At 39.8% G+C, this 15,766-nt stretch overlaps 1 protein-coding gene across 1 annotated transcript in view; it reads right to left on the reverse strand.

The window, feature by feature from the left end:
* arid3c (AT rich interactive domain 3C (BRIGHT-like)) overlaps positions 1 to 15,560 on the reverse strand; it is a 66,065-nt gene extending 50,505 nt beyond the window's left edge. The window contains 3 exon segments of the mRNA XM_019366227.2: positions 888 to 960; positions 14,300 to 14,893; positions 15,094 to 15,560. Coding sequence (XP_019221772.1) covers positions 888 to 960; positions 14,300 to 14,893; positions 15,094 to 15,132 — 706 coding nt within the window. The 5' untranslated portion in view covers positions 15,133 to 15,560.
* Between the last annotated feature and the right edge of the window lie 206 nt (positions 15,561 to 15,766).

Below are 15,766 nucleotides of genomic sequence, written 5' to 3' on the forward strand. Positions count from 1 at the left end.
TTTTGAAAATGTTAATTTCTCTTTTGACCATTAACAATTCATTTGTTTGCTTGTAGGATGCAGGTTACCATTGAATGAGATCAATGAGAACTTGGATAACTTCTAATATATTTGTCAGACTGTGTACGTTGACATATGCTGAGTATAAAAATGTTTGCATTGACACTGTCAGACATGATGTGATCATAACTGGGTACTTTTCTAGCATAATTGCCAAAAGGGGGGAAATGTTAGATTTGTATTGTGATTGTCATTTATGCTTAGAAATATCTACTTATATATTCTTAGAGTTTTATAATTAGGTGTAGTGATAGGAGGTTTGATCCTTAATAGTCTGCAAGCTTTGTGTGCATTCCAGAGCTCTCTGACTTTCACACCCACATTTTAGGAGCATGGGAGAGGTCGTACCTTGTCTTATTGTTTTATGGTAGGATAAACGTATCTATGTCTGTTTTAGGCTAAGTGCCTTTTGTTTAGATGGACGGCTCTGGGGAGTCTTCCTGGGGTCACAGTTTGACCCCCACACACAGATACACACATACACACACACACACACACAAGGTATTCTGTGTTCACATGTATACCTATATAAGAGGTCATATGTTAATGAACCTATGCATATTCATGTAACCACAATAAAAGGAGTGCTATGGGGAACCTGACTGAGAGTCCGACGGAGGCCAAGTGGGCGGAACGACATCTGGCTCCGGTCCGGTCTCCCTCATGCATGAGTACGAACTTTGCCTACTTGGTGTTCAATGCTTTTGCTGTGTAATTACATTGTCTTCAACGTTCCAGCGAATAGGTTCAAGCTACAAACCTATCAAGGGCCACGTCTCTTACTCCCAGGAAGCCACAACTGACATATCAAAGAATGTTCTACTTACCCCGTTTCTGCATGAAACTGAAAAGGTCATCGAGAAACTCTTTGCGTTTTTCATCATCATCCAGTTCGTATAACTGAAAAAAAGAAAGAACAAAATTACAAAATCATTTGTTCAACATTCATTAATCGTTTACAGATGGTGATGCCTCTTGAACAGTGAGGACAGCTCCATCAAGAAATTCTGATTCATCCTGAACACAGTGAGTGTATCTCATGGGTTTAACATGCACCGTCAATAAAAAAGATGCCACTCCTGCACAAGAACAAGTTATTATTTATGGCCATAAACAACTTCCAGCTCTACAAGTCCCAGATCTACACTAAACAATATGTCAGGTTTTTCTGTTATGTTTAAATATATTTAACTGAGGCTGTATTCTTCCTGTGTTTCTATTATTTCTAATGTTTTGCCCTATTTATTTACTTCTCTCACCTCAACCGGTCGCAGCAGATGGCCCCGCCCCTCCCTGAGCCTGGTTCTGCCGGAGGTTTCTTCCTGCTAAAAGGGAGTTTTTCCTTCCCACTGTCGCCAAAGTGCTTGCTCACAGGGGGTCATATGATTGTTGGGTTTTTCTCTGTATTTATTATTGTGCGATCTACTGTACAATATAAAGCGCCTTGAGGCGACTTTTGTTGTGATTTGGCGCTATATTAATAAAATTGAATTGAATTGAATTGAATTGGTGAGATTTATTGAAGCTTCTTCAGTTGAACTGAAGCAGCTTCTCGGATGAGAGGTGAAACGTCTTCAAGCAACTCAAAGAAGTCCAGACGCTTTTCTTTCCTCGCTCCTTAGACTGTCATACTGTCAACCATCCATCCTGAATACTGAGCTAAACAGTGCTGGACACACACACAAACATTCACACCATATATAGCAATTTGAAGAAAAATATCTAAATCTTCACCAAAGACTTTAACAGGGTCTTGATTTGCTCATTCACAGGAAGGAATACCTTAACTGTACTAGATGACACTCAAAGACGACATTCTCCAAAGTCTCATTTGTGAAGTCGAAAGCATAATTAATAACCAACCTATCCTAACTCAAGCCTCTAACACCTAAGCGGGGCTGGTAACAATGGCGCCTGTGGTCGACGACATTTAATCTACTTTTAGACTGAATTTGCTTTTCTCAAAATGCAAAACAACCCACCCACCACTCTGCACTCTCTGAAGACCCCATTTTGTCTGATCATTTTTAATAAAATTCACCATAATGGATTACAGAGCAGTGGGGAACTAAGTTTAAATGTGTCATTTCTCCAGTGTTACCTTCTTCAGTGCCATGTGCCAACACCGTGCACTGAGCTCTGCTTCCACAGAGGGTGAATATCTTAATAACAGCATTACATCTTCACTGTGTGACTATAGATACTGTGGGTTCTTGAAAAAAGAAAGCCTCAGATAAGAAATACTTGACTCCCTGGTATAAACAGATAAAAACAGATAGTAAATAAGCAGGAGAGGAAATGAAATCTTCATTTAACCTGGAAACGTTGTTTGCTGCTCTATAAAAAGCCCTCCGTAAAGGTAGAAAAAGAACATGTGTTGTCCTGATACTGATGTATTGGCAGTTGTTATGAGAATTCAGTCATATTAGAACAATAACTGTGTACATTCCACCCAAGGAAACAGCCAAAATCCCATGTCATCCAGTTCACTCTTCATAATATCAGGAGACTGCAATCACATTTCCCTCTCTCCCACCTGACTGGATTCACACGATTGGTTGTCTGCCCTGCCAGAGAAAATAAAATAGCTGACTCGTCAATGTCAAAGATGCTTACAGAGCTACTGACATAGCACCACTGAGAAGGTCAGACCACAACTCGTTTTTTCTGCAGACGTGTTAAAACCCTGTCTTCAGAGACAGCCTGCAAATAAACTTACAGTCCGAAAACGGACACCTGATGCCACTGAAAGCTCTAAGGCCCTGCTTTAAATGCACAGATTGGACTGTATGGACAGTAAGAAGAGTACAGACATGTTCTTTTACTGCACATCAACTTCTGTAGAGACACCGTCATACCTAAGACTGTACCCCAAGTGACATAAAGAACATCCTCAACCAGAGAAATGTAGCTTTTAGAGATGGTGACAGAACGGCTCAAACAGGTACAACATGAGCTGCAGAACGGATTGAAAGTGTGGAGTGGGGAGGAATCAATCCCATTTCTGGCTACAATAAAAGGAAAAGACAGCCACTGTTGTTTGATGTGCAAAGAGCTGATGAGCTCAATCAGTTCTTTAATACATCTGATTCCATGGTCACACCCACTCCCACTGCTGCTGCTTCTCCTCCTCTCCTAATTTTCCTCCAATGTGGGAATCATGCAACTCCATCATCTCCTCCACAAGTGTGCTTCTGCACCACAGCTTCTTTTTTTTTTTCTAGTGTCGATAACAGCAGCACCATTCCCATAATCACCATTAAAAGCTTTACTGGGAAAAGGCTAACTGGAGTCCTTCTTTAAACCACCTGATCAACAAACTGACGTGAAGAGAAGTAAACCTCGCAGCTGCTCCATCCACCGCTCTTTGTTTTACACAGTAAGAAAGTAAAGCTACATAAGTAAGGCTATTTTTAAATGAGGCACTGTTAACTCAGCCTGACACAATATTTAAATTGGGCCTCTTGTGTACTAGACCATATTTATTTCAAGGCTTTTGTAACATTATTTTTCAGATTTAAAGTTAAAAAATATCAAACATTATATTAATGAAATGTTATCAGTATTTATAAATGATTGGTCAGTGAATCATTATTAACAATAATTATTAACATCATCATCGTCGCTGTTTACAGCAGATAAATGTTCTGCATAAAATCACAGAGCAAACTCCATAATGCTGATATGCTTGCTTTCCTCCATTACAGCCACCATGTACTCTTTTAAAGGCACACACACACACACACACGTATTTCTGCTTCCTACTAATGGAAGAAAGCCGTCCAAGGAGACAGAGAACAGCCAGTTTTGTTTTATTTTATTTGACATTACTGCACTTGGTACCATTTATTTACTTTTGCATTTAAATGGTTTTAATTTTTCGTATGGCATTAGATACCAGATGCTGTTTTTTGACAGATGATGGTACATATTATTCAAACATGATCCGATGAGCAGTTCATTTTCAAACACCTGTTTTTTTCTATTTTGAATATTTATTATGCCTCATTAATGAGGCAAAAGTATGTCTTATCCAATTACTCAATTAATTGATGGAATAATAGAATACTCCATTACTAAAATAATCACAAACTAGACTATGCTTAGATAACAAAGTAAACTAGTTCCTGAATACAGACGAACTATACGGGGGCAAAGTCGCCTCTTTCTGTTAAGGAAACTAAGATCTCTTGACTTTTGCGGTGCATTGCAGCAGACGGCCTCTCTGTTATCAGTGTGCTGCTCTGTGCTGCAGTCCATTGGGGAGGCAGCATCAGGGAACTGGACAAACTAGCTCTGTGACTGGAGCCAGACTGGACTCACTGGGAGAGGTGGTGGAAAGATCCTGAATAACTCACTTTACATCTTCATGAAAACAAAAAACTATCAGTACTGGAAGACTACTCTGTCTTTGTTGTAAAACAGAGACACACAAAATCACTGCCACCCACAGCCATCAGGCTAGCTGATTCTCATACAAATAGCAGATGGGCCATGTTAACTTCACTTTGGGATTAACAAAGTTATTCTTATTATTTCTAAATTCAGATAAAACTGATGTTATTGTACTTCACTCTAAAAACATTAGAGAGCTGGTGTCTAACCAGATGTTTACTCTGGATGACATCAGTTGGTCCTCCAGTAACACTGTGAGGAATCTTGTAGTTGTTTTTGACCAGGATGTGTCCTCTATGTGCACATTAAACTGATTCCAAGGTCTGCTTTCTTTCTTCTGCGCAGTGTCTTTAACCCTTTAAGACCTATCATAGAACCAAGTCTGCCAGAGCCTATCTTTATATTTTTACATGCTGTAGTGCCATTTTTGGGAGCATTTCAAGCTGCTACACATCAATACAACCGTTGTAGCCCAAATTTTAATAATATGTATGCATTAAGTCCATAGTAACTGCCTAAATTGCAAAAAAGTGCAATATACTACAAAAAAATTGAAAATAGCTTTTGTTTTTGTTTTTTTACATATATTTCTAGTTAGAGAAATCTCAGAGGTTTAACATGACTTAAAAACACCAGTATAGGTCTATAAGGCCCTGAAGGTAAAAAACTACATTTTCTGCGGAAACTTCCGGTTTCGGACAGGTAATGGGGGACATGCGATAGTTTGTGCTGACGTCTATTCCAATGTAGGAAGTGCTATGAACTGATCAGATCGGCAAAGCCTGTTTCTGAAATATTATGTTTTTTGCTGCAAGTGCTTTTTATGCAATTTTTGCAAAGCTATATGTGGAAGGAAACTGTGACTTAGGACAAACAAGTGGCATAAGATGTAAGTACAACTCCTCTGGTTTCATGTGCAAAAAAACAAAAAAATTATTGCGCTAGCTTATGTGGTTGCAGTTTTACAGGGATTTAAAAATAGTTACACAAAATGGAGCATACCCGCTCCGACTGGTCTTACAGTGAGGCCTCGTGTTGTGCGCCTCAAACATTCTAAAACCATTTTTGCTTCGTGGCACGGTGCATTATTCTGCTCTAATAGTCGAGTGCAGGGGTGGAGCTAGAGAAATTTTCTAAGGGTGGCATGAAAATCAAATGGGGTGGCAAAATCAAAGCCTTTTTTAAAACACATCTGCAGGTGCTACATATGGTTCAAATGATTCAAATGCAGTAAATATACACGTTTCATATAAATATAGTCTATAACTTCATTATCTTTTGTAGCCCATATAATTAAACATTTCAGTTACATAACACATATGAATTTTGATTCTATGTACTGTATAGCCTGTACAGTAAAAATCACACACAAACATAAAATCCTAGTCGTAGTTATATTTGTTTTACTGTAAAAACCACAAACATGTTTAGGGAATGATTTTCATAACTTGAAATGTAAATAGAAATTGTACATTTTAAAACTGATGTACAAATTTTGAAAACAATAAAATTATATACAACCATTTATCTAAAAATTCAGCCAATGCATATGGTGTTTGTTGTTGTTTGTTTTTTTTGTATAACCATTAAAAATGCTACTGTATCTTAAATGGGAGAACAATCAAAATTCTCCCCTGATAACAATTCAATTCAATTCAATTTTATTTATATAGCGCCAAATCACAACAAAAGTCGCCTCAAGGCGCTTTATATTGTACAGTAGATCGCACAATAATAAATACAGAGAAAAGCCCAACAATCATATGACCCCCTATGAGCAAGCACTTTGGCGACAGTGGGAAGGAAAAACTCCCTTTTAACAGGAAGAAACCTCCGGCAGAACCAGGCTCAGGGAGGGGCGGCCATCTGCTGCGACCGGTTGGGGTGAAGAAGGAAAACAGGATAAAGACATGCTGTGGAAGAGAGACAGAGATTAATAACAGATATGATTCGATGCAGAGAGGTCTATTAACACATAGTGAGTGAGAAAGGTGAGTGGAAGGGAAAAACTCAATGCATCATGGGAATCCCCGGCAGCCTACGTCTATTGCAGCATAACTAAGGGAGGATTCAGGGTCACCTGGTCCAGCCCTAACTATATGCTTTAGCAAAAAGGACAACAGCACTGTTGTCAGAACTCTTGGGTCTTGGGTCTCCAGTGGACCCACCTGGAGCCCATTTCCTGAGGGTTCTGAGATGGAACAGGTTGCAGACTGACCTACTAGTGTCCTTCTATCGAGCCACAATCAAGAGTGTGCTGGTGCACGCCATCCCCATGTGGTATGCTGGTTGCACAACAACCGATAAGAAGAGACTCCAGAGGGTCATCAGAACCCATTGTGTATATAGTGTACATAGTGTTCTTATACTGTTCTTCTTCTTTTCTTGTATATTGTTTTTTTTCCTTTCACACCTTTGTGGTCTTGCCACCTAATTTCATTGTGCAAGCAACTGTATAACGACAATAAAAGTTCTAAGTTCTAAAACTTTTATCTGGGAAAGCATAAAGCTCTCCACTTGCTTGCATCCACGTTTTTTACATTACTGCCATCGTCTGCAGGCTGCTGCTCACTGTGCTATCACTGCTCTGAGCTCAGTTACCATCTGCGCTTCATGTGGAAACAGCTAGCAATAGCAAGTAAACAGGCTTCAGTGATTTATCATCATAACAGCCTTTCCTCTTGCTAACCACCTTGGCCACCATGTATGATGTAGAGAAGCGTGAAGAAGTTGTTAATTGCTCATTTAATAGATTAGCAAGAAGAGCTCTGATGAAGCCGGGACACAAGCCATATCTGATCTAATAAAACAGGCAAGTCTACCTGGTGCAAGCATCACCAGTGCTGTCAGATTAGCATCTATGAGAAGGTCTAATAAGTTTGACCGGGTGTTGATATTAACAGTTAACCATGTCAAATGCTGCTCAAGTCTTTGTCTGATTCATCTGATATTTTGTTTTTGCTACTAATATGTTTTAAGATACTTTTACAGAGTCAAGATGTAGTCCTGTGTTTCTCAGCTCTGGGTGACTGTAGCCTGAATGGTAGAGCATCTACTGTAATCACGGGAAACTTGGTGGTTCGATCCCTGGCTGCTGCTTCAGTCTGCATGCCAAAGGATCTTTGAGTAAGATCCTGAACCTGAAGTAGCTCTCCCAATCATACAAATACATCAGACTGTAGCTGTTAGACAGAGAACACTGAGGCCTAGATGAAGGTGGTGGTGTGAATGGATGAATGTTCTATACACACTTTGAGTTTTCATGTAGAGTAGAAACGTGTTTTATAAGAACCATGATTTATAGAACACGGACATTGTTGGACATTAAATCGAATAAAGTATTTAAAATGAGCTCAACCTTAAACATAAGCAGCAGTAATATTAATCCATTTAATGCTGATGAGGAACATTTCTGCATGCCAAATATCCTCGGGAAAGATACGAACGCCAAGTCACTCTGCGATTCGTCCATCGGAGTGTGAGTGGTTTGGACCTCTCTGCCATGTGGTGAGGGATACTGTGGTTGTCAGGCAGATCTCTCGAGGTCCTGGGGATTCTTCGACTTCCAGCTCCCTCTGGTTCTCTGGCACTCCCGCAATTTGACTGTGAGCGCTCCATCCGGGGCCTCGCAAATCCCTCTGCTGGAGTGGACGCAAAGCTGTCACAGAGATGTGTGGCTTCAGGTTTCAGCACTCCTGTTTTTTTTAGTGTGTTTTGTTACAGATGCATCATTTGGAGACCCAGCATGTCTGATGGCTTCCTCCTAGACTTTTGTCCCTCCACCACCCCCTTCCTTTCTCTTTCTGTCACGCGTCTTTTTCTATTGCTCCTTCCTCTTTTCCTGTCTCTCGCCAACCTAGCCTTCACCACCTTGTCCACTCTGCCATTATACCCACTCTGATAATAACATGAAACATAAAATAAATACACAAAACGTAAAGATTAACAAGAGGAGGATACAGACAGTTGATAACGCTGCTCTTGGCAAGACCAATGTGTTTGACACAATAAAGCATTCAGACCATTATTCTACTCCCAGACAGGACATGTTATTAATCAAAACAACCTTATGTGAAAGTAAAGGTAAAAATCCGACTCTTAATTCACATTAATATAAACAGCTGTTAGGTCAAACCTGGAGTCGGGGTTACTCCAGCCTTTTTAAATTAACACATCCTTGCAGCTTAGTTTTCCAAGCCAGGATTGCATCACCCTCGAACCGTCATTTTTCATTCCTCCACTTCCCATCATGACTTCTCAACCCTTTTAGCTCCTAGTTAGGCTGCCTAGTAAATTTGGCTATTGCCTGATATAAAAAGGAATATGCCTTTTTTTCAAAAAAGACAAAACCTAATTTAAACTCAATTTCAGTGACCTTGTGGTAAAGAATTTTTAATGTATGTATATTTTAAATAGTTCTATAATCTTAAAAAAAAAAAAAATCCTGAAGACTTCCCGCGTACCACAGTTTGAGAATGACTGCCATAGAGGAGCTGGTGAGCAGGGAGGCTGACCAGGAGACCAGCATGGAAGGCCTGGTCCACTATGGCAGTGAAGTCGAGGTGAGTGACAGAGCAAACTCATGGCCCTGTATTGACTCCTTCAAAGCAACTGAAGACCAGGACAGAATGGAGACTGGAAAACCGGAAGAGTTCTTGCTAAGAATATCCATAATTGCCAGTCCAAGAGAAATCATCCTTATACCTGTGGTCCTGTGAATGCAGCTGGAGATCTTGAGCAGTCTGTTCAGTTCCTGCCTGTACTCCAACAGCTTTGAGTTTAAAGGGCCATGTTGTTCTGTCACTGTTTGGCTGTGTGGTAAGCTGGTGGTGTCACAGTGTGCCGAGGCAGACTGTATGAATTGTGAAGAGTGGACCCAAAATGCAGACACAATGGAACATGGAACACAACTTGAATATTAACAAAAGGCGAGTTGTTTTATAAGGCTGATGAAAAAAGGGTACAAAAACAAGAGGGAGTTGCACAATGGAGAGAACCTAAGTAGAACTAAACTGGGAAAACTACACGCTAAATAAAAAAGACAAAGAACAAGACCTTGAATGTGATTAAAAAAAAAAACAAAAAACCCCTGAACATGGAAAATCCTGGCAACATGGAGGCATGGAAACATGACGAGGAACAACAGACAACCTGCCACTGAACAAAGGAGGACAGAGGACTTAAGTACACAGAAAGATAATGAGAGGATGGGGAACAGGTGGGAACACAGCTGGGACAAATCAGACCTAACGAGACAAGAGGAAGCAAAACTAAACACACGGACAGAAACTTTCACAGTAAAACAGGAAACACCGTGGAACATGAAAACACAAAGTTGACAACATAAGACATGCAGACATGAAACACATAAAGGGTGAGGGAAACTTGAACACAGGGGTAGAAAACACAAGGGGAATCTAAAAAACACTGAAGTATAACGGCAATTTAGGTATAGTAGAAATGAGCTTAAATAACCTAATGAACTTAAATATAGATCGAACACCTCAAAATAAAGTAAAACTGGGAAAACACAGCTGAACAGAGTCTAACTAACGAGAAAAGAGGAAGCAAAACTGAACATTTCAAGGGACCTTAGGGACTATAAAAATAGACATAAATCCCTGCTTCAACCCAAAATAACTCACCAACTTACAAAAAGCTCAAAACCCTGACATATGTGTATTGTGTATACTAAAAAATATGCTAAATATTATGTTAAAAACTATAAGGCTGTTTGTATTCAAATAAGTGAAAAAACTGGAAAAAATATGGTGAGAAACAAAATACACTAATTGTAAACAGAAAGGATATATTTAGTAAGTTCTTTTCAAAAATCATGTCGTCATTGTAAAGAAGGAATACTTATTTTTTCATCTTGGCTGTTTTTATGAATTGTGACTTAAAGGTTTTATTCACATTAACAAATGGTCAGAAGATGGACAGTTTTATGGTTGATTTAAATGCCAGGAAGAGGGGATTGAAATTATATACAACTACAGATGGAGCTCGTTCTACAACCACCACCCTACAGCTGTTTATTTATTCATTTATTTATTTATTTTTAAACAACAACCCGAAGAGGACTTCTCCAAGCATTAAGTAATACATAGTCATTATTCACTTGTTATTCCTAATTAAATTAATGCCTTTTGTACATGTAAATATTTTGAGCATGAGAGTTTTAAAAGAAAGGAGAAAAAATTGTGTTGCATTTTATCGTTTCCTTCCTTATTACTTTAGATAAAAGTGCAGCACAAACTGAGTTACATAGAGATCTATACTCACAACAGCAGACAAGTTTCTTTTTTGTTTAGTTCAAACTAACTTTGTCACTGCTTTTCATATAATACAAATGAAATTTGGTCAAACAGGTAAGAATAAATCAATTTTTGCTGTGTTCAAATAAATCTGTAACAAAACGTCACACCAACTCTTCACAATGTAAGCTTTAATGCAGCTGGAAGAGGAAACATTCAGAAAATGTACTTCATACATGTTTTTAATTCTAAGATACAAAAACAAAGGAAAGCTTCCCCAGATCAGATGAATACTTCTTACTGTTTTACCAACAGCAGTCTGTCTATAGCAAAATGCATAGTGGTCGAATTTGTGGACATGAGGAAGAAAAAGACAATAAAACCAGAACGTCAATATTCAGCGTCTGATACATTAGATTAAACATTTATCTGACGTATTGTGAAAAAATCAATGATCAGTTTACTAAATCAGATATTAAAACAAGTCCCGAACAGTAAACAAATGATTTTTAAAAATCCGCGACAAACGCATTACATATTATGATGAATACACAAATAAACACAAAGATTTTTACAAATGTATTCCAGAGATGCACCGAGAAACAAAATGGACAAAACTTCAACACAAGCTTTTTGTCCTCCGCTGGTGCACGTGCCACAAAACTCCAGACCCAAGTAAACTGGGAAATATGGTTTTTATCTTACGGAGCATCCTGCAGCATCCTGTGAAGTTTTGGTTTTCGAGTCCACTGCGTACGTGTTTCTTCTTTAGGTCTTTAGGTTTTTAATCATTTTAATTTAGGTTTTTAGGCGCCCCTCAGCACTAGATTTAGATTCAAAGAAACCACAGGAAAATATGCTCTGCTGGTTCAGTCATCATCATAAGTTACTTTTTCAGAACAAAAGGAGCATTTTTAACATCTCTATAATGTGTGTAATGCTGTGAGGAGTCTATTTGAAACCAAATAATTCAAATATTTTAAAAAATAAACAATTTTTGTATTACACATACAAAAACAGTAATCTATTGATTTTTTCCATGTGTAATACAAAAAGTAATGATTACTCTTTACTTGTTATTTTTATTGAAATAATGCAGCCTTTTGAGCCAGAGTAACTCATGGCTAAGCCCACTCTTCACTGTATGCCTTCTCCCACTGTCGCACTGCACACTTTCCCGTCCACTGTCTCATAAAGTCAAATGTCTCGAAACATAATATGTCAGAATTAATGCAGTGAGTTATATACTTGACAGAGATGGTTGTTAGAGTACTTTGACTCCACTCTGTAAAATGATGTGAAAATGCACTGTGACATAATCACTGGTTGACATTAGGCTACAGCTGCACACAGCAACACTTTACTGATGATGAGCTCTTCCTCTCAGCAAAGATAGAAACGAGAGTCTGACTGCTCACCGCTGCTGCTGTTACCTGCTCGGCTGCGATCGGCACCCACCCGGCTTTAACAGCATTCTCACTTCTTGACTCGATTTGTGTGTCCGTGCTGATGCTTTTGCACGATAAACGTACACTCCTCCAAAGCTGTACTCCATCATGTTCCACCTCTGAGCACATGACCTAACATCACCTGGTTGTAGCCAAAGGAAGAAATGTTTTGTTCTGTTTGTGTCAGCGTGCAGAAGTGTGACGGTGAATTCATGACTGACTTCAGTGCAGTAACACAGTACTACTTTAGAAGCTTGTGTTTATATCAGCACATATAAAATTGTAGTTGTTGCAAACAACACAAGTTTTAGGATTATGACAGGACCACCAGGCAAAAAAATCATATCTCACATTTTTTTCAACTGATACTGATTCTAAGGCAACACACTGTTAAATACTGTGTGAGCATTTAGAAGAGAAAGCCCAGCGTGTCATGTGATTTTCTTTCTGTTTTGTAACAGTGTGGCAGTGACTCGACTCAGCTTCCAGACGGGGAAATCCCAGAACTTTTGTGTGGGAGCCAGACAGGAATACTCCAAAGTGCAGCTTCTGGCACGTCTGAGTTTCTGCCTAAACTTTGTGCGACATCTCTCTCTTTCTGCCTCAAATCTTTTTGTTTCGGCACTGTTCAGCAACTTCTTGTGTCTCAGGAATTTCTTTTATTTTTCTGACTCATCTCTATAGATTCTCCTTCATGTTGTCTGCTGTTGTGTAATTAAGAGTTAAAATAAGCTTGAACAGCTGCCCGGCAGCATTGTTTGTGCTAAACATTTGGGTCATGGTTATTGTATGATATCATCCAACAAGTCCAAACACTATTTAAAGTAAAACAGTACAAATATAAGTGATTAGAAGGATTTTTGGTTCAGATCACGTTGACCTTTCCTCCGTTATATTCATCCCACATCTTGTTCCTATTTTCAAAGATTAATTTAACGCCTGTGGTTCTGTTTTGCAGCTTTGAGCACACTGAATATGCTGGCTCCACTCTGTCTGCTCAGCACACACAACCATCGGTTTATTGTCCCATAACTGAAAGATTACAAACGAATAACCTCCACAATAATGAAACAACACACACATGGATCACGCAGGCTGTGGCCACACATGCATGAATTTACAGAAAACAATGAATTACTTTATAACAAATAAAATATTCAAATAAAGCTGATCAGAAACAAATCATAGAAAACAAAAACTGAATAATGAGTGTCAGGTCACCGTCCTCCACACACAACTGTCTTCATACAGACGCTCTTGGTTTCAGTGTATACGTCCTTTAATGTGAAGCATAACGCAGTCAGTAATGTACACGTCACATTTAGGGAAAACTGTGGATGATCCATTGTAAGCAAAAGATGACCTGGAACATCCACAATCGATCAATCCATGATTGGGAGAGTATAGATGTGTCTGAAGCAACTGGGAAATACAACGACTCACCTGTAACTGCATACACACTCTTTAATATTCTGCACAATCTGATGTCTTATATCTAACAAGAACTGATTTGTTAGTTACTTATTAAAAAATTATTTTCATAAATTCTGCAGAATCAACTCATTTAATAAAATATGAGGACTTAGAATAACTGTGGTTAAAAACCCATCTAACCTATCACTTACTGTTGTTTAGACGTGTGCTGATGCAGCCTTTTTCTGACAAGCTAAATGGTTGGATATTATTCATATTATATAATGTTATTATTTTCAAAGTCACTAAATGTAAATGTAATAAATCCTGTAACCATCCAAAACTGTGGGTTACTTCCAACTGTGGTTCAGAACAAACTGTGTAAAACACCTCAGCAGGTGCGTGTGCTCTGTGAAAGCACACGCACCTGAAAGCAGGTACGTGTGCTTTCACAGCATAAACTGTGAAGTTTAAAGCTCTGTCGTGCAATACAGCAGTACTACACTACAGAGTAGAACATGTTCCGAGCCCAAACAACCACACACACACACGCACACACACGCGCGCGCGCATTAAAGTCTTCTATTTCCATACAAAATAAATCAAACGTGTGTTCGTTTCAATAAATGAAAACATGTCACACTTACAAACAACTGAAAGCTCCAGAGAGGCCAGAGCGAGCTCCGACAGGAGGGCGATGCGTTCACTGGGTCAGTGCTGGCTTACCTGTTTGAACTGCTCCTCATAGGTCCACTCGTGTTGCTGCGACGCGGCGTGCGACGATGGAGAGTCTGCGTGACCGTGGGTAGCGAAGACAGCTGGGACTCTGAGATGCTGAGACACGCACGCTTCCTGCAGAGAGGACTGGTTTAACCCAACATCGTCCCCGTCCTCGTCTTCGTCCATGAGATCCTGTACTTCCGTGTCATCTCCCTCCCCGTCCCGGTCTTTAACGTAGATACCGGGGTTGGAGTTCCCGTCTTCGGCGCATATACGGACTTCCATGTGAGGAGGGGTCACTCCTGGGGGTGAGCTTTCAGCTCCGGCGGAGAGGGCGCCTGGCATCGCCAGCTGATAGTGGCGGAAAGCCAGAGCTTGTTGGTGGATCTGGGACTCTACCATACAGCGGAGCTCTTTCTCTTTCTCCGCCTGCCGGAGCTTCTCCTCCAGGGCGAGGCGCGCTGCCTGTTGGCGCTGCAGGTTTTCCATGACAGCCTCGAGTTTCATGCCGCCGCTGCCGAGCTGGTGAGACTGTGCGCCGGGATACGGGCTGTGGGGTGTTTGGCGTGGAAGGCTGCTGCCAGAGGAGAAACAGCTTTGCTGCAAGGAAAAAAGCGGTTGGTCGTAAATATTATCACATCAAATGCTTCCTTCAGTAAGCCACGTGGTCAGATATCAGATTGTCATAAAGAGCATAGCACGCGACACATGTTAGCCGCAGGTGAAAAGTTCTGTGAGCGCTGAAAACATGGACGGAACTGGGTGTAAAGACAAAATGAACAGAAAGTCCGGACGCTTACCAACACAGACTTAGTAGTTACACTTGAGTTATCAACCATGTTGCCGAAACAGCCCAATCACGAGTCTTCTTTCAGGTGCAACACGAACATACTCAGTCATAAATGCTGGAGCGCCCGCTTTCTTTAGGCAACAAGTGGCAAATGTGAGAATGACCTCTGGAGGTAGAGATCAGCGCGCCTGGCCCACCTGCAGCAGCAGCGCGTCAGTACTGAGACGCTCAGCAGCTGACCGCACGCTGTGATGCAACCACTGAGACCTCTGCTCAAGTAACGCTAATTTATTTATTTAATCAGATATCCTGGAGTATGTTTGAAAACTGCTTTGTGCAGTTTTATTGCGTTTGTACTGTATTTTTGTAAAGCTGAACTTCAACATGACATGACAAAAAAAATGACTCAAACATACAGTCACCGTGTACATCCAGAGAAACAGCAGCTCGTCCGTAAAGGCATTTAAAACCCAGATGTGTTAGTTTTACTGGGATAATAATCAGCCTATAATTTCCATATGATTAAGATACAATAATATTGTTTTGATATTTTACAACAGATATTTATTTTTAAATTATAAAAAAATAATTTAAAAATAAATTATAAATTATATATAATTGTTAAATTATATATAATTATATATTTTCTGTGACGTATTTTCCGCTCTCACCTGTGAAACTGA

The sequence above is a fragment of the Oreochromis niloticus genome, linkage group LG12 (assembly GCF_001858045.2).
Source record: "Oreochromis niloticus isolate F11D_XX linkage group LG12, O_niloticus_UMD_NMBU, whole genome shotgun sequence".
NCBI lineage: Eukaryota > Metazoa > Chordata > Actinopteri > Cichliformes > Cichlidae > Oreochromis > Oreochromis niloticus.